Consider the following 26,526-nt stretch of genomic DNA (forward strand, 5'->3'; position numbering starts at 1 on the left):
GAAGCTGTGTGCACTGGACATAAGCATTTTGCAGGATCTTGAATATTTTGGACTCCCCTTCCCAAAATTTAGACAGATAATTTTCATTATGAACTAGGATATTTAAGCTACTTGGTGAAGATGTAGGATGAAAACTAAAACATAAAAAATTGTTGGCCAGGCAGTGGTGGTGCATGCCTGTAATCCCAGCACTCGGGAGGCAGAGCCAGGCGGATCTCTGTGAGTTCAAAGCCAGCCTGGGCTACCAAGTGAGTTCCAGGAAAGGCCCAAGCTACACAGAGAAACCCTGTCTCAAAAAACCAAAAAAAAAAAAAAAAGTTGTCTAGACAAACCAGGCAGTGGTGGTGCATTCCTTAGAAAACAAAAAAATTGTCCAGACAAAGCAGAATGGGACAACATACCATTGAGTTTGTCTTGTGTTGGCCATCTACTACTGGGCATGGGATGTCCCTTAAATGTGGTTTATATGCCCAGTGACATTCCATTGCAGAAAATAAATTATTACTTTATTGGCAATATCATCAGGAGAAATCTTCTAGGTTAGGGACAGGGCCTTTTCTCTACTTCCCTTTCAGCTCTGGGACCTTATTGGGCTTAAATTTGTGCAGACTCTGTGTGTGCTGCTTCAGGAACTGCATTCGTACATGTCCATGCTTTGGTTTTCTAATGAGAAAGAGAGAAATGATAGAGCTGTGGATATTCAGGTTCTTTTAGAATTGGGAAGGATCTGAGAGGAGTTGTGGATGGCAAAATCATATTTAGAATATATTAAATGAAAAAATCAAATTTCAATTTAAAAAAGAATGAAAATAAAAATCTGGAATACATCTAGAGATGGAGTTAAGCTTTTTCAATGGTCAAGGCTTAGTTGAAATTAGTGAACAAAGATACTTGGATAATATCGATTCTAAATTCTATATACCCAGTCCTGATGAAAAGAAAATTCCTATTTGTGGATGATATAAAATCAGGTTCATCTTCGAATGCTTACAATAACCTTTATTGTCAAAATGAATGAAAGCATACATTAAAGCAACTTTTAATAACCTATTTTAATCTGATGTCCCAGAGTATATCTGGCATATTGCAAGTCTACACACACAAACACAGAACAACAGAAGTGGGAAACAGACTACCAACTTAAAGAAGAGTTCATTTTCCAAAAAGCAACAAGAACCGGAACAAATAACTAAGAACAAACTCTGAGAAAATTGATTAGCACAAACATGCAGTACATATACATGACCTTCATACCTCTCTGCTGATACTATGTCAACAAATGTCAGTCTGTTAGTAATCTTAGAAACTGACTTATCTGTACCTATGCACAAACTCATGAACTTAAAACAGGAGTGAAACATAACTTCTTATGTAATTCTTAGAGAACTCAGCTATATGATTCTGGAGTACAGACTTTCTAGATGATAATGTCATTTGGTAGTATTGAAGGCCCTGGTACACTAGTATTTGTTTTAATAATTTTACATAGTGGCTTTAAAAATATAGTAGCAATTATCTTTTTCTACAGTTGGAATTGAGGCTTTAATAAAATATCCTAACATTTGATAGTATTTGATTTTTATATAAGTTGTCATTTATTTCAATAAACACAACATATCCATGAGTAATGACATAATTGATGGTGTAATACACATTTTATGTGCATATTACTGCTTTGAAATAATATTTGGAAAGTCTAAATAGCAAGGTTATTTCTCAATAAATAATTTATAAATCCAATGCAGATCTGATTCCTATTATCATACAATGATTATTGTTCCTTATAATTCCTATTATCATAAAATGATTGTTCTTCCTTATAAATACTAATTCCGTAAAAACCTGATAGAAGTGGGAGTCTACTGTTCAGCAAAGTAAATTTGTTCTCTTTATGGAATGTGAACTGCAATATCTTTTACATAGAGCAAATGATTATTTGACAAGATTAGAAATACTTGGTTGAGCATGGAAAGGAACTGATAATTGATAGAGAGGAATCAATTTCTAAATATGTCTTACAACAGTTCATAAAAAGCTCTAAGAGCTCAATGGCTTTTCCTGGCCAAAGTTCCAGTGGTAACACAACCTTCTAAACACACTGTTGGTTTTTCATAGCAGGATCCCACTCCTGGTACTAATTTCTGCCTTAATTAAAGTTCTATCACTGTAACAGGATGTTGTGACCAAAATCAACTTGGAGAGGAAAAGGTTTATTTTGCTTGTACTTCCATATCACTGTTCATCATTAAAAGATAATATAGCACAATTTAAAGGCAGGAACCTGAGGACAGAAATGGAATTTCAATCCATGAAGAGGAGGGGGAGCTTCTTATCCATGACTTGATCCTCATGGCTTGCACAGCCTGCTTTTCCACAGAACCAAGGACTGTGAGGCCATAGTGAGAAAAAAAAATGTACTACAGACTTGCTTACAAGAAAATTTTATAGATGTTTCTCAGTTGTGAATCCCTTTCCCAAGTAACTATAACAAGTTGGAAAGAAACCAGCACATAATTTAGAATAAAGTATATGGTTAGCAATAATTTTAAGGAAAAAGTTGTCATTGACTGAAACGATATTATTCAGATAGTTAGTATAAACATATTTGTACCAAAACATTATTATCTAAGAAAACTATATGAATAAGGAAAACTATGGCTATTTTATAGAGCATAATCAAATATTTATCTTACCATGGGATGTTCCTGTAGACTAATCCCTGGTAAATATATGTGTTGAGGTTAACTTTAGATACGTCATATTTTTGTTGATTTTCTTTTATTTATTTGGAAAATAAAACCTACTTTCCTTCAAGTTCCATTGTAAGGGATATAATATTCTTAATTAGTTGTAGTGGGTAGCCATTCTAGCTTTGACCTGGAAGTTCCAACCCCCATTGAGGCTTTGATAATGGTCACGCATATGAGGCGGGGCTGAGAGAGGACACTGAAGACCCAGGATCCAAATGTGAGGGATCTCTTGGTTCCAAGACCCTGGACGCTGGAAGTAGACTGAGCAGAGTTCTCCAGAGAATACCACCGGACTGTGCCATACATTTCCCAGACCCTGCAACCTACCTATCCCTTCATCCGTAAGATATCCCACAAAATAAACCTCCCTTTTAACTACGTGGAGTGGCCTTAATAATTTCACCAATACTTAGTTGTATATTTAAATTTTTATCATTAGTTGGTTATTTGAAATAAAGATATTAGCAAGCTTTTAGAAATATTTACAGTGCTGAAAATAAACAAAATTAATAAAGTGTAAAGAAAGAAAATATATAAGTAGCCTAGTTAGTAAGTAAAATGCAAGCAGGTAATCCCTCATGACTTCATACAGAATTAACTCTGACTAAGCCAAAGTAAAGAAAAAAGTGGGTTTGAGGCTATGAACTACACTGTGCTCATAAATAGAAAACTGACATGTAGCGAGGGGAGAATGTAATTATTCTTAATGTTAAAGAGAAATTAATCTCATAGGTCCCTTGCAGAATCTACTTTTACAATATAGCCTGGATGCCTTGGTGAAGTAAACAGCCTTCGATGGTTCTAATTAACCTTTTGTCTTAGAGAAACAGCATCCCACTGACAAAGACATCTGCTTATGAAACCTTCTACTCACCCCTGCTTAGCCTCTGTCAATTTTAGAAGTTTCTGGGGCTCCCAGTCAGCTTCCTTCTGGATTCTGCTACTGGAAGAGCTGCTCGGACCCTGAGGGGCAGGAGGAAGCTGGGATGCTATGCTTCTTGCCCTCTCTTGACTTGCTATTGCTCTGTTTGAGGTTGTGTCCTGCCTGCACTTGCATAAACAGAAAATTCTAGTATCCACCAGTTTATTTTCCTAGATTTAATGGTGGCTTAATTCTGGGCTGCCTCACTATTTTCTGTTAAGTTCCACATTTTTCATCCCTGATGGAATAACAGGCCTACACTGAATATCCATTGCTTGGGGGCTGGCTGAGAGGTAGTTTGGCCAAAAGTGTCCCTGCCTTGCAAGAGTAAGGATGTAACTTCTATCCATAGCACTCATATAAAAGCCAGGCATGGCTACAAATGACAGCTGAAATCTCAGAATTGGGAAGAAGAAAACAGAAGACACCTAGGGCTTGCTGGTCAACTAACTGAATATATAAACACCAGATTCTGAGAGAGAGACACCATCTCAAAGAGAAAGACAGAGAACAAATAAGGAAGACCCCTGACACTGACCTCCAGCCTTTATATGTATACATAAACTCTTCACAACACACAAAATAAAATAAAACAACTGCATATCCATTGCTTGAAATATTCAAGCTATTTCCTGATGTATAGGTCAACTCATAACTGTCACAATAGATCTTTATAAAACACAAATTTTAACTCAATTCAATATAGAAATTTTACATGAGGAAATATCATGGAAAGCATTATCACCTGCCAATTACACTTCCAGGGATGCTTAAGCATCAGTGAAAACCAGATAAGATGTACATAGGAACAGTATTCCCATCATGGAGAGTATTAGAATGCATCAGTATTACTACACTTCATACATCTTCAATATAAGTTTTCCCAGAAAGATCACTAGACATACACACTTGCAAGTAGCTCTGTAGTTGTAAATCACTATGACCCACAACAAACATTCTGGGAAAGGAGTACTGCTGGACTGTACCTTCATACAAGTGACAAAAGGCTGTTTGTTTCTCCTAAGTTCTTGGAAGACAATTTCCAATTTTTCTTCTCCTTCCATTTTACTGTGTATGTAAATTGAGCCAATGACAGTCACCAAGTTGTCACATTAGTACTCTTCCTAACAACTCAGACTGATTCCTCAATAAGAATGGTTTATTATAATTTGATTGAATAATCAATGCATTCTGGTCCCATAGCTATCCCACTAAGTCACCTTCAGTAGAGAAGGTAGCTTTTTTGACTATCTGATAGTTGGAAGCTAGTGTGTTTAAATAGAGATTGCTTACTTGAAAGGTGAAAAATGGAAGGTTTCAACAACCCCTAGTTCCCCTGGCAGCAATTAATGGCAGTTATCTCATCCTATAAAGCATATGAATTTCATTGTGGTGCCATTACATTTGTAACCATGAGACAACTATCCTAGTTTTTATTGCTTTTGTTTCAAACCATCTTTGTATCCCAACATGGCCTAGCAAGATTTTTCAAAGGGAGAAAATGCATAGGCTAGAGTCTTTCAGTTGCCATTGTAGTTATGGTCACTATTATCAATTCATAAAATCACATTATAAATTTGTATTACAGAACCAAAACCCTGAAAATATGAGTCCTTCCATAAGTTTCTATCCGTGATGTAAGTTATGTTCATCCTCTTAACAAACTTACAACTCAAGTTTAATCTCTCTTCAGAGATTTACCTCTCAGGAAATGCATCCCACCAACATCCATTTCTCTGCACCTACCTGAAGGATTTCTTAATATCTTCTGCTTTGATCATCTTGAGAATATCCTGGTATAACTGAGGATCATTTGTTTGTGATGGTTTGGCATCAGAAGGGCAATTCATGTGTGCATAATAACCTATTAGAATTCCAAAAATAAATAGAATGGTGCCTGTGCAAATTATTTTCAAAAGGTAGCAAGAGTTGCAGCGGCTGTTCTTTGGTGCAGACCTGGTATAGTGGGTAACATAGTCAGACTCTTCTTGAAGTCTCTGGAACCTTCCTTTGGGTGAACTTGCTGGTTGAATAGAATCAAGATGGAGGTCTAAAGTTTCTGAATGGCCCAAGTTCTGAGTCTCAGCATTATCTGGTTGAAAATGGTCAAAGCCAGGCTCTTCCAGCTCCTTCTCCATATCCCACTCTAAATCAAGGGCAGTGGCTTGGACGTCATCATTGTCTAAGTACTGTGAGTGTCCTGAGGTTCTTAAATCTGCATTGACCTTCTGATAAGCCATCTTTTTACCTATGGAAATAAGAGAAAATAAATATTATACTACATTAAAATAAGTAGTTTATTTTTTTAAATTAAAAGTTAAAAACAAAATATAAAACAAGGACGTCTATGTGAGTGCATAAAACTTTAATGATTTGTGTCTGGACAGGTGGCTTAGGCAGGTGTAGCTCAAACATGAGATTATATGCTCAGACTCCAATACTCAGGCAAGAGAGCTGGCTGTGATGATACAAACTCCTATACTCCTAGCATTAAGGAGGCAGAAACATGGAATCCCTGTGGCTTGCTGGACAGATACCTTAGATAACTATGTATACTCTAGACCCTATCTCAATGAGACAGAAAGTGAGAATGTCTGACATTGTCCTCTGACCTTCACATGCATGTGCACACATGTGCACATACACCCCTACATTTAGTAAGTGTAACCATTTCCCTAGGGAAAGCAACATTTAATCATCAATAATTTAATCATATTTTCTGTCAAATATAATATACAGTGATATTTTATTTGTATTGAAATGTGATTTTATTTATATGTTAATAAAGTTGCCTTGAGGTCAGAGCAAGCCAGAGCAGAAGCTGGGCGGTAGTGGTGCACGCCTTTAATCCCAGCACTTGGGAGGCAGAGCTAGGCAGATCTCTGTGTGTTCAAGGACACAGCCAGCATGGCAGACACATGCCTTTAATCTCAATACCAACCATAGAAGACCTGGAGGTCTGTACAAACAGGCAGTGACGAGGAGGTCATGTGGCTGGGTTTACAACCAATGAGAAACCATAACAGAAAATCTATAAAAAAGATAGGACACACAGAGGTAGGTCTCTTGCAGAGAGGAAGAACTGCAGAAGCAGTGAAGGGTAAGGTTTTCCGCTCTTGCTCTGACCTCGTGGTTTTTAACTCTGCAATTGGTTCTGTGTTTCTTATTTAACAAGCCGGTTACATCTACACTAATAGGGAAGGAAGATAAAAGCATTAAAAGTTGAAAGTACTTGGTAGAAATCCTATTTTAAAAGCATTAAAAAACTACATACACAACCAATTTCTGGAGTTGTGGTGAGTGCCAGGAGTATAGACATTTACATAATGTGTAACCATGAAGCCAGTGTCAAACACGTGTTTAGAAACAACTTTAAACATTTCAGGACAAATGCACTGAAGGAATGATTTGATCTTTTCCAAGCTAGAGCCGCTTCTGAAAACACAAATCTAAGATTGGAACAGGTAAAGCAGATACACAAGAATCAATTCTATAATATGGCACATCCACAGGGTCATGGTTGAAGAAAAAGGCTTGACATTTTTAAGCTATCAGACAGGACAAAGGCATTCCCAGGAACTATGACTTGGACTGGCCCGGAACAGTGAAGTTTAAGTAAAAGTCCGGGATGGCATTTGTCCAAAGACCAGACATTTTGCCAGCTTGGGAGGTCTTGGTTTCATAACCTTGCAAGCGGCAGATGGAAGTTTTTCTCTCCTACAGTTTCAGATGACTGGCCATTGTGTCCTGCTGAGCAGTTTTAGGGTAAGTCAGCTAATTAACTATAGGTGGTCTCAGTTCTGTAAGCCACTGGAGCATTGTTGCTGCAGATTAATAGTATCTATACTGTTTACACTTAAATTTTATGTGTGCTAGACTTCTCATCTTAGCTAGATGCAGAGGTCCTATGCCATACTTTATGACATTTCTTTATCTCCCAGTGGAAGGGGTGAAGCACAAAGGTCAACTGATATTTGGTAAGTTAATTCTTAATGATAGTCACTGACAAATCAATATTAACAAAGAAGATTAAAAACTAGGGCTTCATGAGAGAAGGTAGCATCAGCCTTAGAATTCTGACATTTCACAGGTTAGCTAATAGAGATTCAAGCAATAAAAATGCTTTTTATTCTTTAAAAAATGAATTTTTAGGAATATTACACACAACTTAATATTCAATCATACACAACAAAAATAAAATTCTAAAGTTCCCATATACTACTCTATCAAGTAGGATTCATTCTTATCTGGAATTGACCCAAAACAGACAAAGCAAAGATGAATGGATACTTATTCTTATAAGGGAAAAAAGAGACAAATGCATACAAAACACAAAAGAAGAGACAAAATGTGCCAAGTTGTTCTAACGGAATCTAAGGGAAGAATGAATTTAAGATTTCTTTTTATTTTGTTAACAGTATTTATCAACCCTTTGAGAATTTCATATAATGTATTTTGATCATATGTACCTGCCTACTCCGATTCCTTCTAATGCACTCTCACATCCCTACTCACCCAGTTTCACATCCTTTGTTCAGTGAATGCAATTGCTCTTGGGTGAAGGGCCAACCCTAGAGCATGGTCCTACCAAGGGCAGGGTCATAGAGCCTAGAAAAGTGACTTGACCTTTCCTAGCAGTTTCACTTGCCAAGAGGTCCTCAGGAAGGGTGTGACTCTTCCAAGACCCCATGCTGATTTTGTCTGCCACAACTGCTGTGGGGTTGTATGTACACCTGTCTGGTTGTGTCCAGGGAGCCACTCTATTGCAATCATACACAGCGCACAGATTTTACAGTCTTTACACTCCCTCTTTCTCCATGATCCCTATGCTTTGGGGGAAAAGCATATGACATGGGTTCCAATTAGTGCTGAACATTCTGCAGTCTTTAGTCTCTGTATTCTGACAGGTTGTGGGTTTCTGCTAATCGACTGCAACAAGAAAATCTTTTCTGTTGAGAGTTGAGAGATGCATTACTATATGCATATAATGATGTCATTAAACTTATCTTAATATAATGTTGATTTAGTAGACTAATAGCAGTGGATTCTCTTCTCTGGTCTATGGCCTACCTAGTCACAGGCTATGCTGCCAGTTCTAGGCTCCACTGAGGTAATTCAGGCACAAAAATCCAAACTCCACTTTTTTTCTCATATGTGAATGTTCATGTTGAATATTTAGATGTGTATTTTTTTTTTTTAATATCCACAGAGGTCAGGAAACTTGTGAGAATCATAAGGTAAGGACTTCAGGGGAGGGGAGATACAATATGATGATATAAAGGGGAAAAGGGAAAGTAATGGAACTGGAAGGGTCATATGGGATGGGGTAGGAGGAAAGGGTGATGTGGTAGTGAACATTACAGACCTTTCAAAAATGTCATATGGAAATTTACTACTGTACAAGCTTGCTCACACACACACACACACACACACACACACACACACACACAGAGAGAGAGAGAGAGAGAGAGAGAGAGAGAGAGAGAGAGAGAGAATTTAAAACAAGTTACCCTATAATAAAGGAACAAAAACATCACAGTGTAGCAAAAACAAAACCCAGTGTCACAATTATTTCTCTTTAAGTTGTTAGCCAGTGAGGTCCCACAGAACCCCAGGTATTAGTTTATTGACATTACTCCTGGTTAACCCCTACAACTGGACAGTCACCCCAAACTGACAAAGATACCACATATGTGAGTCACAGAACAACAGAAATTTAAGAATGTATGTTCTTAGGGTGGGAGAGATGGCTCAGAATTTGAATATTTGCTGATCAAGAGATCCAAGTTCAGTTCCTAGAATCCACAAATGTGTATAACTCCCATTTTGGTGGACCTGAAACCCTCTTCTGGCATCCACAGGCACTAGAGAGACATGAAGCACAGACAAACATTCACATAAACACACACACACACACACACACACACACACACACACTAAATAAATAAATCTTAAAAACACAGTAAACTCTCAGTTGCTTTTGGTAGTTTGACCCAAAGGGGAGGAATGTGAACCAGGAACCTAGGCAGGGAAAACATTGTTAAGGCTCAAAAAGCATAAGCCCAGTTCATTTACAGATCTTGGAATGCCATGCTGGCCAGGGATGCATCCCATGGCACAGATGCTGAGGCAAGGTAGCAAAGAGAGCAGAGAGAAGGGAGGGATTCTCTGCCACCTGGGGCTCACACCATGGAGTAAACATGGTAGCAGTATAACTTATCTACTGCTTGTAGTTTTGATTAAAGAATTTGAAGCAATAGTTCTAGATTTAGAGGCAAAATAATAAATTTAAAGATTGAAGAAATAAAATGAATATAATGTACCATAAATATGTAATTCCTGGGCTGGAGAGATGGCTGGGGAAGTTAAGAGCACTGGCTGCTCTTCCAGAGAACCTGGGTTCAGTTCCCACCACTCAAAAAGCAATTCACAATTGTCTATAGCTCCAGGTCCAGGTGATCTGGCATGTTCACAGACATACCAATGCACATAAAATAAAAATAAATAAATCTTAAATATATATATAATTCTGTCAGACATTATGAATACTGGGAGAAGACCAAAACAGCCACACATTATAATTTTGTTTTGTTTGTTTTGTTTGTTTTGTTTTATTTAAATCTAGTCCACACCATGGCCTGAATGGGAAACATCCCTCATAGACAGCTGGAGGTTGCAATGTGGTGGAGCCTTCTGGATATGTGGTCAAGACAGCAGTCACGGATGTGGACATGTATTTGAAGATTATAGCCTGTCTAGCGTCTGCTCTCACCTTTTCCTCCTGTTCCACAACGATGCAAAGAGCCATGCGGCAGGATCCTGCTGCCACAGAGAACCCAGCTGCATGATCTCTCCCACTTTGCTGGATTATATATCCTTGAACAATGAACTAAAATAAATCATTCCCCCTTTAAGTTGTTTCTTGTCAGGTGTTTGATCATAGTAATGACAGAAGAGACTAAAAAAAAAGCATGATATATTAACCATAATCGTGCAGTTGCTCTATCTAGGCGTTAGAACACCAGGAATGGTTTCTTGTATTCTTTTTTCCCTCTCACTCCTTCACTATTGACTCTTTTCTAAAATAATTTTTCCCAAGCAATTTAGGAAAATCCAACATTTGTACAAAGTTGTTGGTTTGGTTTGGTTTTTCTGTTGTAGCTCTGTGCTTACTTTCTGTTTTTATTATATCAAAATATGCAGATAAAATGAATGACATATTAGGTTAGTGACAATTTTTCAGACAGCTTAAATGATGTTTGCTTAAGAAATAGAGGAATACTAAAAATAATACTTTGTGTAAACGATACATTTAATAAATATACTAGGTAGTCAGAAAGTTCCAAAGATAGCTGAATGAATGAAAGATTTACTCTGCCATAGTGCACAGAGCAAACCAAACTCCAGAACTGAATTCCTCATTCAGACAGTGTAAGGTGGCTTTGGGGAACATATGCTCTAAAATGACCTCAAGTTTTTATAAAATTATGGCTACAAATTAGGTGATAAACAAACGATTAATGCTTCAGGAGCCAATTTACTTTAATGTACTTTATCAACTGCAATTTCTTATCACAAAGGAAGTAATTCTTTCTTTAGTTAAAACATCAATATTTTCTTATCATTCGGGCATGACACAGATTCACCACTCATCTACTTACAGAATCTTCACACTTAGTCTTATTGACACTCCTTTATTTTTTCCTCTAACTTCTGCCTCCCATTCTCACTTGTTCCCTTTCAGCCCCAAGTTTTCCTTTCCAGTTTCATCTCGTATATGTTACATCCCTCCCTGCCCTCCTTTGAAGCCAATTTGTGTATTTTCTATGTAAATATATCTCTCTTAGGACAATTTCTTTGAAGTATATCATGTACTTTTATCTGTTTATTGTTCCTTTTTTAAATTGTCTCTACCTTTTAAGCCAAGGTTGTCTGAATCAGCAACAGCAACTCCTCTCTTAAGAGCAGTGATTTGGCCACCAGAGCCATGGCCTGAGGGGATTCCGTTCCCTCAGGCACTAACTCTTTCAAAGCTGCAAAGAGAATTTATCTAAACCTTTGTCCCTCTAAAGAACTCAAAGGTTAAAGTAGAATTCTGCTCCTCAGAGAGGCTGAATACTAAGTAGCTCATGTTCTCTGCTTGCTCCTGTCATGCAAAATACACTCCTGGACCCTGGACCCTATTTAAAAACCCTTCTCCACCTGGCTCCTCCCTACCATTTCCTGTCAACTAGTTGCTGACTCAGTCTCCTGACTACAGTTGAATTTTATTTAATGAAACACATCTTTGCATCATTAACAAATGTTCCAGAACATAAACAAAAGTAACACACCTTCAAATAATATTCTACAACAGTTTATACCCCATATTCTTCCCTTTCTTATCATGCTCCCTCTACCCTCCTACATTGTCTTTACATTTTTAGTTATATACAGCAGATGAATTTGCTCAGCCATTGTCTTAATGAAATTATCTAGAATTTTCTCACATATCACTGAATAAGAATCTCTTTCTATCCTCTCTCTAATTTTTTAGTATTGAATGTAAACATGGCTTGTCTTAATTGTGATAATTATAATTCTGACCTCTAATATAAACATTCAAAGTCATCTCTCTGCAAATAATTTAAAAAGGAACTGCAAGGGTGAGAGCAAGTTTTCATCTCTAGCCTGACAATAGGCATTGCATCACATGCGCATCATAATTTAATGCTTTTCAAGCATCAGGCAGAGCCATCAATTAGGGTGTAATGCAGATACAGATATTAAGTCCTCACCATGATGGATGTCTGCCTGACATCCTCACTACCACTTTTAGACTCATTACTCATTAATAATTTTCAGCAAATTCTTTCTTGGGGTGGAATACTACCTGGGTCAAAGAATGGTGAAGTCACCGATATAATAAACATCAGAAGCATTTCTAATGGAAAATTATCAAGGAAATGAGTACATAATAGCATTTATAATGGAAGATTTTAATCCTTTACCTGGAAAAAATTATATTTACATATATTATATATAGGTATATATGAAATTTATTTTATATATGCATCTACAAATATAATAGCAAATATGAATACATATATTAAATTTGCTAGTTCATTTAAAATTTTTTCTTCTCTTATAGAAAAGTTTATGGACTTATTACAAAATATAACATTTAAGTATTTTCTCTAGCAGTTTGAGAATCCATCTCCCCCAAGACCCAGCTATACCACTCTTGGGCATATACCCAAGGAATGCTCAATCATACCACAAGGGCATTTGCTCAGCTATGTTCAAATCAGCATTGTTTGTAATAGCCAGAACCTGGAAACAACCTAGATGCCCTTCAACTGAAGAATGGATAAATAAAATGTGGTACATATACACAATGGAGTACTACTCAGCAGAGAAAATCAATGACATCATGAGGTTTGCAGGCAAATGGATGGATCTAGAAAAAATCATCCTGAGTGAGGTAACCCAGACTCAGAAAGACAAACATGGTATGTACTCACTCATAGGAGGATACTATATGTAATACAAAGATAACTAGACTGCTACTCACAACTCCAGGGAGGCTACCTAGAAAACAGGACCCTAGGAAGGACCCAGGGATCACCCAATGACAGAGAAATGGATGAGATCTACATGAACAACCTGGACATGAGTGGAGGTAATGAAGGGCAAGGTTTGAGGGAAGGAAAGCTTAGGGGAGCAGGAGATCCCAGCTGGATTATTTTCACTTCAATGAACTAAATAAAAACAAAATTGAAAAGTAAACTCCAAATAACTAAAATTTTTAAAATATGTGCTATTTTGAGAAAATGTGATTCCTTTCTCCCATAGAATGCACTTCTCTGTAAAATAAAACATCTGTGCTCTAACAGGCAAGTAAAAGACATAGCATGTTTCCTTTAACTAATACTTTTGAATTCCAGAGTGAAATGGAAATTTTATATTACAAAGACAAACTGTAGATACACATTATGATCATATAATTGCTACTTAAATTTCTTATGTTTATATTACTGAGGCATGTGATCCACTTAACTTAATCACTTCAATGGCTTAAAAATAGTACAAACACAGAGACTTTAATCGATGTTAACCACATGTCCTAGCTTGATTTTATTGCTGTGCTAAAGGCTATGACCAGTAGTGACTTGGAAAGAAAAGGCTTATTTTGCTTATATATACTTAGTGCTCACATTCTATCATTGTGGAAAGCTGAGGCAGGAGATCAGATAGAGCAGGAACCTGGAAGCAGGAGCTGATGCAGAGGAGTGCTGCTTACTGGCTTGCTTTCTCTGTCTTCTTTACTGGACCTGCTTTCTTACAGAACCAAGAACCACCAGCTCAGTGGTGGGAGCTGACAGATAGTGGGCTGGGAGGAGCTCCCCATCAATCACTAATGAGGAAAGCACCCATATACTTCTACAGGCCAATATTATGTAGGTATTTTGTAGTTGAGTTTCCCTTTCCCCAGATATTTCAGGCTTGTATCAAGTTAAAGAAAAGAGAAGAAGAAAGTAAATAGCAAGTACACACCATAAATCTCCTTAGGGAAAAAAATTCAGCATAGTACAGATAAAGCCATAGTATTTATCACATTTCTTCTAGTAGAAATTTCAACAATATGCATACTCTCTATAGTATGGCATTTAATCCTTTTTTAAAAATCTGTTTTATGAAAAGTATAATATACTCTTTTGATTTCAACAAATCTTTGCTGAGAAAAGACCTTTCCATATCAACATTTTAAACTTCAGATGCTGAAAAACTTTTCATTCACATACACTTACTTCTATAAGGAAAACTAAAGAAGATATGAGTTGAATTAAAACTTATTTTGGGGGGCCAATATAAGCTTAGGTCAATAAAATAAATTTACAGAGCTGGTGAGATGCCTTAGTAGGAAAAATGCTTTCCATGGAAGTATGAAGTATGAGAATCTTGGTTTAGATATCAAAGCCAGACGTGGTAGGGGTCCCTGTAACCCCAGGCCTGGAGAAACTGAGATGAGCTCAATAACAAGTCAGCCTTAGCCTCTCAATGAACTCCAGGTTCTGTAACAAACAGAACCTAGCAAACTCATTGGGAGGACAGTGTATGGGGACATCTTGCATCTACTTCTGGCTTTCTCAATTGTACACATGTGCATGTGCACATACATGTGCATACAACTAAGTGAATATAACCATGTACTACATACATACATACTCAAATATATAAGCATAATAAAGTTTCATATACAAAACATAATACATCTAAAACTAAGTCCAATTTTATAAATGTTAATTCTTTTATATTCTTACTGATTGAAACAAGGTAAATTACATAGACATAAAAGGAAATACAGGAATAAGTTGAAATTTTTCAATGTAGAATATAATCTGTAGAAGCTCCAGGTCTATCCTAATATAGTGGCTATCAAAATACTGAAGAAGAGAATAAATATTCTAAAAATTTTAGACAATAAGTCTTATATTACATATTCTACTTAAGGATATGATCAGAACATTCACTCTCATTTAATAATCACAAGGAGAAAATAAATATTTTAAAGATTTAGTTTTGACTGTACTCTGCATGTCTCTGTGGTTGTATGTGCATGTAAACATGGAAGTAAAGGGAGGAATGTGGAAGAGGAGAAGGATGATTGGATTCCTGGAGCTGGGCTTACAGGTAGCTGTGCTAGGAACTGAAGTCAGGACTCACATTTTCTGAAGTAAGTCATCTTAATTACTGACCTACCCCTCCATCCCTACAAGGAGAGAATTTACTATGTTGATTTTCCATCTTTATACATTTTCAAGCTAACAGTTTATATACTAAGACTATTTCAATCAAATCTTAGGTGCACTGTATAATTTAGGATAACTTTAATATCTTTATGTTAAACTACATATATTTAAAACATAAGTAGTTATACATTAGATATGCAGTTAAAAAGTAAATGAGATATATGTGTTTATAATACTGAAAACAGTATACATTTCTGCAATTTATTTACTAACTGAAGTCATTATATAAATTCATAAAGTCGGCCTGGAGGTGGTGGCACACACCTTTAGTCCCAGCACTCGGGAGGCAGAGCCAGGTGGATCTTTGTGAGTTTGAGGCCAGCCTGGTCTGTCTACAGAGCGAGATCCAGGACAGGCACAAAGCTACACAGAGCTGTCTCGAAAAACAAAAACAAAACAAAACAAAACAAAATCATAAAATCAAAGAAAAGAGAGAGATCAACCTCACAACTGTTGTGGAATATTCCTTTACACTGTGTGAAGATGTGTCACTGTGATTGGAGGCAGGAGGTGTAGCAGGGACTTCTGGACAGAGAGAGCTCTGGGAAGAGAAAGGGGGAGTCGCCCGCCAGATGGAGAAGCAGCAGGATTGGGAGCACAGGAACCGAACCACTTAGAAGTATGCAGATTAATAGATATGGGTTAATTTGTTTTAAGAACTAGTTAAGAACAAACCTAAGTTAAGGCTGAGCTTTCATAATTAATAATAAGTCTTCAGTGTCTTATTTTGTGAGCTGGCAGCCCAAAGAAAAATCCATTTATACACAACATTAAAATTCAGCCCTAATAAAAATGAAACATGACCAGATACCTCAAATCTTATTAACAAGAACCTATATATAATGAGAAATGGAGCCCTGTTCTCAAGTACTACCAGAGTGGGAAATGCCTTGTTAATCAATAGTATGGTCCAGGTAAGAGAGATTTTTGGCTAATGTGTTATAAAAATTACTATGTCTGGCTTATAACAACCAGTTTTAAATCTTAGTATTATATAGATGAGATTATCTTTAGTCTTTTTCTGGAAAGAATAATGACAAAAAGAAAAGGCTTTCCTATTATGATTAGCATTTCCCTTTAATAGGCCCAGGAGTTAACAATATATAATCATAAACACATTACACGTATTTATCTATATATGCAGTGTGCTCATTATTGCATATTTATGATTATTTGTATGTGAGTATATTTACATTAGTTTGTTAACAATGACTGACTTGATTCACTGACTTAGATGTTCCTAACAGTATTTTAACTCAATATAAAAGATGCTGTAAGTCTTACTGGAATTAGAAAGACATTCCAAAGCTTTCTTTGTTGTAAAAGTTATTTTACAAGTAGAATAAATAAATGACTCTAGTAGATTAATTTTAAAACATGAGGTAGACTCTCAATTTCCTATGACAGTTCTATAATAGAATCTGTAAGTACAATGAGAAAGCATTGCTAGTGTTTCCTAGAGCTTTGAATGCCAATTAGTTCATTGGTTTGAGAAGACTGATTTGGGGGAAAGGCATGTCATGCTTCTTCCTGCACTGTGACTTCAGGTGCTGTGACAGTGAATCATATTAGCACTCACAGGAATTTCAGAGTCTCAGTTTAAGATCTGAGGAATATTGGCAGTTAGTAGCTTCTAGGGAAGAAGATTCACCCTCTTTTTGAATGTGTGGCCGTTGGTAGATGTTTCATTCTCTAGTGGATGGCTCCACACCTGTACAGTTATGGGTCTCTCTCTGTAATGATAAAGATGCAGAAAAGGTACATTTGGTGGACCCTTCCCAGATGAGCCACTAAGGGATCACAGTGAGCATGGCAAGAGGCTTATTGAATAAAAGACCACCTGGGAGTAGGAACATGAGAGAGAGATAGAAACAGATCATAACCACTACCTTATGCTCTTTTCTTACCAACATTGTATGGATGATTGATTAATAAGTAAAACCCTGATTGGCCAGTAGCCAGGCATGAAGGACAGGGTAGGCGGGACAAGGAGAAAAAGAATTCTGGGAGGTAGAAGGCTGAGGCAGTGAGACGGTGCCAGCTGCCGCCGCCATGACAAGCAAGATGTAAGGTACTGGTAAGCCACAACCCACAAGCCACATGGCAACTTATAGACTAATAGAAATGGGTTAATTTAAGATATAAGAACAGCAAGCAAGAAGCCTGAGCCATTAGGCAAAACAGTTTAAATAAAATAAGCATCTTTATGTTTATTTGATAAGTGGGCTGTTGGGGGCTGTAGAGATGGCTTAGAGGTTAGCACTGACTGCTCTTCCAGAGGTTCTGAGTTCAATTTCCAGCAACCACATAGTGGTTTACAACCATCTGTAATGAGATCTGCTGCCCTCTTCTGGCCTACAGTCATACATGCTGATACATAATAAATAAATAAATCATAAAAAAAAAATAATGAGTGGGCTGTTGGACTGCTGGGGCTTGGCGGGACCCAGAGAGAAAACTCCAGCTACACAACATTTTTCAAATTCTCTTTCCTTTTGCTGCCCAGGACAAAGCAAAACAATCTTCCCTGGAACTTGGCAGTTACAGCTCACATTTGGCCTATTATTGACCTGTTTTTAGTTATTAAACCCCCTGGCTTCATTTTGTCCTTCTCCCTATTATGTGTGGTTTGCACAGGCTTGAGAGGGTTTTAAGGGTGTCAAGAGTTAGTGCATCCATACAATCATCACTTAGCTCCTTGAGAGCTGTCAGAAGGAGTCTCTTGGTTTGAGAGATACACCACAATCTTTTATCCTTTTAGCTGGCATGAATGATCTTAAATTGTTGCTTTTTGGTGGAGGCTTTAGATTTCCAGGTATAGACAAAGATTTTATCTTCATAAGGCCACCAAAACAGTCCTTTACATTTTCAAAAATATGTATTGGCTTAATTTATAAATGTCTTTATTTTTCAAAAAAGTATCAATATATTTATTCAAACTTGAAATATATTATTTTGAAGTTTATATTGTAGGGTTTTCCGAAATTGTAATATAGAAGGACAATTCTAAGTCCAGATTGGAATCTCTGGCTCTCAGAGTCTATATGCCTTACTTACTAAAATGGCTTTCTCATATACACTCTGGGATTTTATTAAGAAAAAGTTTTTACTATGATTTTACTTTGGCTAACTACTGGGAAAAGCCATCTCAGAGGGAAACATTTATTCAATGTATGTATTTCTTGTAAAACTATGTCACATAGCAAAATGTATCATACAAACCATCTCAAGTCTAAATTGGGAATATTCTGAAAACCAATTCTTTTTCTCAAAACATGAGAAGATCCAAATAAAAAGTTTATTGTTGAGCTTTCAAGTTCTGGGACCACAAGGGAAAGGAAATTAAAATTGATGATTTAACCCAAAGTGTGACAGTGAAGGAAGAGATTAGTTGTAGATTAACTGCATGCCATGTATCTTACATGATAAATATGTGCTGAGAAGCTGGGCCTCACTGAGTGGCTTATCATGTTTCCCTGGGTACCAGAAGCACATCAATGGGAAGGGAGGCAAGACTTGTGAGTCTCAGCCACTTTGGTGAAATATAAAAGAATTTTCACTTGACAATTGATGGCAGGATCCAGGTTTAACTGCTTTTTAAGGATTGTCTAAACAGGGATAGAGAGATGGCTCAGTGCATAAAGGTATTTGTTGCCAAACCCGATGAACTTATTTTCAGGTCTTAGATTTCAGAAAAAGAGAATCAACTCCACAAAATTGTCGTCTGACCATCAAGGGGCATGTAACAAACACACAATTAAACAATAAAAATATAATGAAGTAATAAAAGAGAAAACAAACCACCCAAGTTCTATTAATTATGTTGTCCTATCCTGTCATGTATAGAGCCATGCAAATATTGAAGTCAAGCAAAGAATTATTTTCAATATTTTCTTCTACATCTCATAAGAAAATTATCATTTTAGATTGCATTCTTCTTGTAACTGACATTTCTTCAAGTATGATAAAATAGCATCTGTTAATCTTCACGATAAAATGTGTGTTTTAACTTAAAAAAAGAGAAATACTACGACCAAGCCAAGCGGTGGTGGCACATGCCTTTAATTCAAGCACTTGGGAGGCAGAGGCAGGCGGATCTCTGTGAGTTCAAGGTCAGCCTTGCTTTGGGAGCAAGTTCCAGGAAAGGTGCAAAGCTACATAGAGAAACTCTGTCTTGAACCACCCCCCCAGAGAGAGAGAGAGAGAGAGAGAGAGAGAGAGAGAGAGAGAGAGAGAGAAATACAACAACTATACATTATCACATCTGCTTAACAGTTTATATGAAAAATTAATATTCATCATCAATTTATATACCTGAAGACTATGAGTTGAGACTTATTCAAATATGTATCAAGCATGTGTTGCTTACATGTTATTTATAGGGGGGAGAATTAAAGGCCTTGAATAGAACATTTAGTAATGGTGATACGAAATTAAATTTCAGAAAAAAAGACATGAAAATACAATAGTCACAAGGACATTGAACATAAAACGTTTAACAGAATTTCTATATAACTGTCACCATTGAAAGCTACATTATTATATTACAGCATGAAAATATTACAAAATTCACCTAGTACCTCAGTTTTAAAATGCCGGTGTTACTACTGAAGGAGCGTGGGTTTTAGCATCTCTTCCATTTCTTTGTTCCCACAATCCTCTTTTGATGGAAATTTCTGCATCCCATCAGCCTTTCCATTCTTCCTGATTTTACTTCTGCTATCTCAGGGACCCACTGGGAAATAATACACCTGACTAAATAAAACTCATTTCATTTTTTTCAAAGATAATACACTTCATGCAGTTCAAACAATGAAGAACCAGTTTATATTATGACTGAACCAAAGATGACAATTTCTCTAATATTTCCTACATATCAAATCTCAAGTCTTCAAACTTGATTTTTGTCTTAACTGGTGGAGCTGCACTTTCTGTCCCTGTGTGAAAACAAAGGTTGTTTCTTCAAGTCTTTCTATTCCCACTCCCTTCAGGAATGGAAATGCTGTAGGATTCTCATTCCCACCACCCCCTCACAGATGTGACCTCTATAATACTACTTTTTTAAGGCAGTTTTTATTTTAGTGACTCAAAGACATTCTAACTTTTTTATTTTAGATTTACTTATTATGTATATAGCATATATGACTGCAGGCCAGAAGAGGGCACCAGATCCCATTACAGATGGTTGTGAGCCACCATGTGGTTGCTGGGAATTGAACTCAGGACCTCTGGAAGAGCAGTCAGTGCTCTTAACCTCTGAGCCATCTCTCCAGCCCTCTATAATACTGTTAAGCAAAATAATGACAAATGAACTATGTTTTTTGATACATGCCTGTAACATATGTCCAAAACTTTCTTCTCTGTAAAGATCAAACTGTGAGTTCAAGGCCAGCCTAGACTACCAAATGAGTTCCAGTAAAGGTGCAAAGCTACACAGAGAAACCCTGTCTCGAAAAACAAAAAACAAAACAAAACAAAAAAAAGGAGGATGGTAGGCCCAGTATTCAGAATTAAAGTTAGACATGTAAGAAACACTAGCCATCCACACTAGACCAGCCACCAACTTCTTATAATGGAGTGACACACAGTTCACACCATGAGCTACAGGAAGAAGAAGCCTTCCAAGTTCTGCTGAAGTTCTTCTGCAAATAATGAGCTATAACAGGATGGCTGGTGGTCAAAGCTATTCATTTTGTGAGTATGTTTTTTCTCAAATAAGTACCATATATCCTATTTGGCCAAAACAAATCTGGCTACATTATTTGGTTTAATATCCTACAACATAGGGGCAGGCTATGCAGTTCCACTGATGAGCACTTGTCTAGCTTGTACATAGCTCCTGGTCCAATCTTCAGAATACATCACACACACACACACACACACACACACACACACACACACACACACACGCACACACACATTCTATGAGTTGTTTCATTCTGTAAAAGCAAGAAATTCTGCAGCATCTTTTTAAAATTAATTAATTTATTTAGTCTATGTGTCTTTTACTTCATGTATCTTGATCCCATTCATTTGCCAGTCCCTTTGTGCCTGCTCTCTGTCCTTGTACAGCCCCCAAATAAAACAAAATTTAAGGGAAAAAATAAAATAATGGGTTCGATCCTCAGCTCAAAAAAAAAAAAAAAAAACAACTTAAAAAAATTAAAATAAATGAGGAAAAATCTTAAAAACCTCATCATGGAAGCTGCAGTGTGACACAGTGAATCACTTTGTCCATATATCTCTACTTGCAAGTGTTCATTGCAAGGAGTCATTGGTCTGGTTCGAGGCCTTTGGTTTCTACTACCCTATTGACTACCCTCACTGGGACTCCTTCTGGATATCCTGTTGTTGCCCTGTGTTGTGGAGATCCTGCAGCTTTTGGTCTGCAGGTCATGTCCCTTCACGTGCTCCCGCAGATCATAGACGGAGTAGATGATTGGGGGTGGATCAAGGGATAACCTTAGGTCTGGGCCTGGGCAGCTGTAGGGTTGGTCTTCCAGATGTGAAACGAGGACAGCTGTCCCATGCTTAGAACTTCACGGCTGGCTCACCCATACCTGCACTAACAGAGTCGGCTCTCACACTCCTATGACCATAGGGCCAGCTCTCCAACATGCTCCAGATGTTGATGTGGGAGGAAGGGGGAGTGTGAGGGGGGGCGGTAATACTCTCCCATTCATACCGCCACCAGACAGGTGGATAATGAGGACATCTCTCCCATGCTCACAATTTCTGGGCTGGCTCACCCACACGTGAGCTGCAGATTCTTCTTTTGTGAGATCTTAATGACAGGTGTCTCCTCTTTATCTCTACTTTCAAACTTCTTATGTTATGCCTGCTTTTCTTCAGCCTTATTTGTCCTCATATCCTGTCTGAAATATAGTTAATTCATTTAGTCCTTTTATATTTGCAGTTTAGAATAGTATCCAGTATCTAAAAGTTGTGTAACAATATTAAACCGCAAATAATCACAGCATCTTAACAAGATCATACAAACTTAGGGTCACATAATACTTTTGCCAGCATTATGTCCTATAACAATTATTTAATCTAGTTGAGACTCCAACAGAGGGTAGTAATACCCAATCTATGTACTTTTAAGAGTTAATTTATGGATAAAGTTAATAACATTTGTTAAAGTATACATCCCTCTGTAACTGCTATCATTTTAAGTCACAAACTATTCAAAATCAGAAGGGCTTCATTGAAATTATTGTCCCATAATTACTAGCTTGAAGTGCAGAGAAATTTTTGTTTTTCATGGGCAAAGTATTTTTGTGTTTGTAAGGAGAAACTCAAATGGGACAATTTTATGAGTCTGCGCTGTAGATACTGCTCACTAGAATTATATTGTTAATGATAGATTACAATGATAAATAACAACTATCAAATTAAACAAATTAATCACTCATATGTATACACACCTAGTCCTCCCAGTTCCTGAGTCTCACAGGGAAGGAAGGCCACATGGCAATTTGTCTCAATCAAACTTTCTCCATTTTCTTAAAAGACACCAAGTCTACAGTGAGGAGAAAAACTAGATTGTCTGGCAACATGATTACTGTACAGACTGTTGGCAGGAGCAAAGGGACACAAGAGCAGAAGACAGAGGGAAGCGGGCTCCAGAGAGAAATTTAGAAAGACTACCACCAGACTAAGGACCTTCAAGGCCATTTGAAGCACTGTGATGTTGCCAAATTCATGTGCATTTCAGACCTGGTATTTGTGATGGGAGTGATATCCAGTTCAAAAATAAAATCAGGGCATGTGTCTTACAGGGAAATGTAAAGGGACCTACAAAATAAGATTAATTCAACTCCTCTCCTACACATAATACACTTTAAAAGGAATATATCTAGAAAACAATTCATTTAGCAATCCACAGAACAATCGAGACCTATTGTGTAGAGATTGAAGTGCCTCAGTCCATCTGCTGATGATATTTATTGCTTTTTGGCACTTTCTACATATTTAGCAAGGCTATGTAAAAGAAAGCCATGCTTCTTATTTCTAGGACAAAAACAGATGGTGCTCCAGCAGGTAATAATTTAATTAAGTGGCTTCTAAAGATTGAACAAATTGCTCCAAAGAAAAGAAAATATTTTTAGTTTTTTTTTAAACAGAGAGGAAAAAATAAATCAAGTTTGACTTTTGTTAAGGCAGAAAAAATAGGGATTAGTAATGTCCTATTCTTGGCAAAATTGTCGCTGCCTGTCTTTTCCAGACTGGAGGCAAAATTGTTGTAGGTATTGTTGTACTGGTCAAGTCTTGCTTGTCACCTAGAGTATATAATTTCAAACTGAGGAAACAGGTAAAGCTGAATTCAAATATGCTCAGGAAACAATTAATTTTGTGAAAGACAAGTTAGGGTTACAGTGCAATTCCTAGAGAAAACAGAATAGAAACAAAGAACTGTAGATATGGAACGTAGCTTCTAATATCTGTACCTTATTGTAGTAAAAACCATGAGGCCATTTTAAAATCACTATAACACATGAATTAAAAGTTTCATTATTGGTAGAAAAAATAATATTTTTTCATTCTAACATAGTAACTGTTGTGCAGGTGATTTTACAGTAGAAAAGAATATGAATTGCCAGACTGCCACTCACTGACTGAGACTTTAGGCAAGGAAATCAATCTTTCTAAGATTTCTTTTCCAGCTCATACAAATGCACTCCAATACAATAAAAAATTATAGCTATGGGGACACAATGAGACTTTATTGTGTCAGTTTCAATCACTTAACCCTTAAGACAGAGAAAATGTTCCACAAATGTTTCTCAGTCACCACAGCCCCTTACATATTTAGCAGTACTACATATAATATTATAGCTATTAAAATTCAAACAAAAAATGTAGAGGAATTAGCATAAGAAAATTTTATTCCAGTCCAAGGAGTTTACCTAAGTAAAAGAACTCTTGGCTACCATGCCAAAAGTCTTGGGTTCAATTCCCAGCAGTGCAAAATAAAAGTTAGTATGTGGGTGTAGGTATGAGTATGTGAATGTCATACGCACAGGCATACAGCTCTACTCTCTACACATTAAATCCTTAACTGAAAGTGAAACCATGAGGACGAAAGCAAAACTTTAGGACAGAACAAAGAAATTTTCTATTTTTTAAAAAATACTTTTAATTGAAATAGAATTATATCACATAGGCCTTTCTCCCTCCTTCCCTCCAATCATTATCCCTCAAATTCTTCCAATGGTCTCTTTTCTTTCATTATATCTATTACATGCATACACACTATGCATACATGTGTATGTATAACACACACACACACACACATATAGATAGATAGATAGATAGATAGATAGATAGATAGATAGATAGATTGATAGATAGATTAAGAGAGAGAGAGAGAGAGAGAGAGAGAGAGAGAGAGAGAGAGAGAGAGAGAGAGAGAGAACCTGTGAACTTGCTGAGTCTGTTGTTTTATGTTTCTAGTTTCAGGTCTAACTACTCACTTAGGACAAGAAATAAGGAGCCTTTTCCCTGGAGAAGTGTATATTCCTTCTCCTAGCAGTCAATAGTTGTCTGAAGTTCTTTGTGGGTGGAATGCAGTAAAACTTTTCCCTTTCCCTGTTAAGATGACCATTGTTCTAGTCCTGCTTATAAGATAGTTCTAGAAGAGACTGTGCCACTACCAACTTCCTAGTATTCTGGCTCTTACAGTGTTCCTACTATGCTCTACCACAATCTTCCCCAAGCCATAGGTTCCGGCCTTATGATCCAGATGCTTGTGTTGAGGTTGTGTTCCTCATGACCTGCTATCCTCTGCATTGTGTACAGTTGTGGCTTTCTATGATGGGCACTGTTTGCTGCAAAGAGAAGCTTCTTTGATGAGGATAAGATTTAGAAGCTAGTAAAAATGTATTCTGGTCTATCAAAATGGTGGTAATGCATTTATATGTGTTGTGTATAATTTTAGGTAATTATAAAATAATGTTTTCTTAAGGCTTTGTCAAACAACCTTAGTGTTAATTTTAGCTCATTCTCCTTCTTCTGTATTGACTATCTTTCATTCTTTCCATTGGGAGTCCCCTCTCCATTATTTCATTTCCCATTTCATATCACCTGAATCTTGCAGTTCTTTGCTAAGCCCCCGATCGCCCACCCCTTGGAACCTCATCACCACCTATGGTCTCTTTATGCTTTCCTGGTTTCTATATCTACTCCATTTTGTATAATCACATCTGAAGATTTGGAGTTAGAAGTCTCAGACTAGAAAGAACACAAGGCATTTCTCTTTCTGGGTCTGGGTTATCTCACTTACAATCTTTTAAGTCCATCCATTTTACCTGAAAATCTCATTTTTATTTACATAGAAATAATATTCCACTGCATTGTACCACATTTTCATTATTCAATCATCTGATGAAGTCCATTTATGTTGTTTCTATTTCCTGGCTACTATGAACAGGGAAGCTATGAATATTGCTGAGCAAGTATCCATGGGGAAAGATGATGATTCCTATCAGTATATACACAAGAGTGATATAGCTGTGTCATGTGGTAGATTTATTTTCTGTTATGTGAGGTTTCTTATTAGTGATATTCAGAGTGGCTGCAACAATTTGCATTTCCACCATTAGTGAATGAGATTTTCTTTTTTTCCACAACCTCACCAGTATTTGTTGTTAGTTCTTTTGTTGGTTTGGATCATTTTGACTTGGGTGCAATGATATCTCAGATTTTCATTTCCATGATTGCTAAATACAATGAAGCCTTTTTGAGGTATTTCTTAGCCATTTGTATTTCTTCCCTTGAGAACTTTCTGTTTAGATCTGTAGCCCATTCTTTTGTGTCATGCTTCCCTGACTCTTTGTTTATTGGATTCTTTGTATAATCTGTATACTAATCCTCTATCAGACATAGAGCTGGCAAAGATTCTCTCCCATTCTTTGAGTTTCTTTTCTGCTCAGTTGTTTCCTTAGCTGTTAGAAGCATTTTTGTTTTATGAGGTCCCAGTTGCAAATTGTTTGCCTTAGTTCTTTGGCCTTTTCTGTTCAGAAAGTCCTTTATTACAGATACACAAAAAACCTTTAGGGTA

The 26,526-nt window shown here is 36.9% G+C and overlaps 1 protein-coding gene across 1 annotated transcript in view; it reads right to left on the reverse strand.

The window, feature by feature from the left end:
* Positions 1 to 5,414: 5,414 nt before the first annotated feature.
* Positions 5,415 to 26,526, reverse strand: part of LOC118585535 (inactive N-acetylated-alpha-linked acidic dipeptidase-like protein 2) — a 499,404-nt gene continuing 478,292 nt past the window's right edge. Inside the window, exon 2 of the mRNA XM_036190213.1 lies at positions 5,415 to 5,920. Within this exon, the coding sequence (XP_036046106.1) occupies positions 5,415 to 5,912 (498 nt within the window). The 5' untranslated portion in view covers positions 5,913 to 5,920. The remainder of the gene's footprint in view (positions 5,921 to 26,526) is intronic.

The sequence above is a fragment of the Onychomys torridus genome, chromosome 6, assembly GCF_903995425.1.
Source record: "Onychomys torridus chromosome 6, mOncTor1.1, whole genome shotgun sequence".
Taxonomy (NCBI): domain Eukaryota; kingdom Metazoa; phylum Chordata; class Mammalia; order Rodentia; family Cricetidae; genus Onychomys; species Onychomys torridus.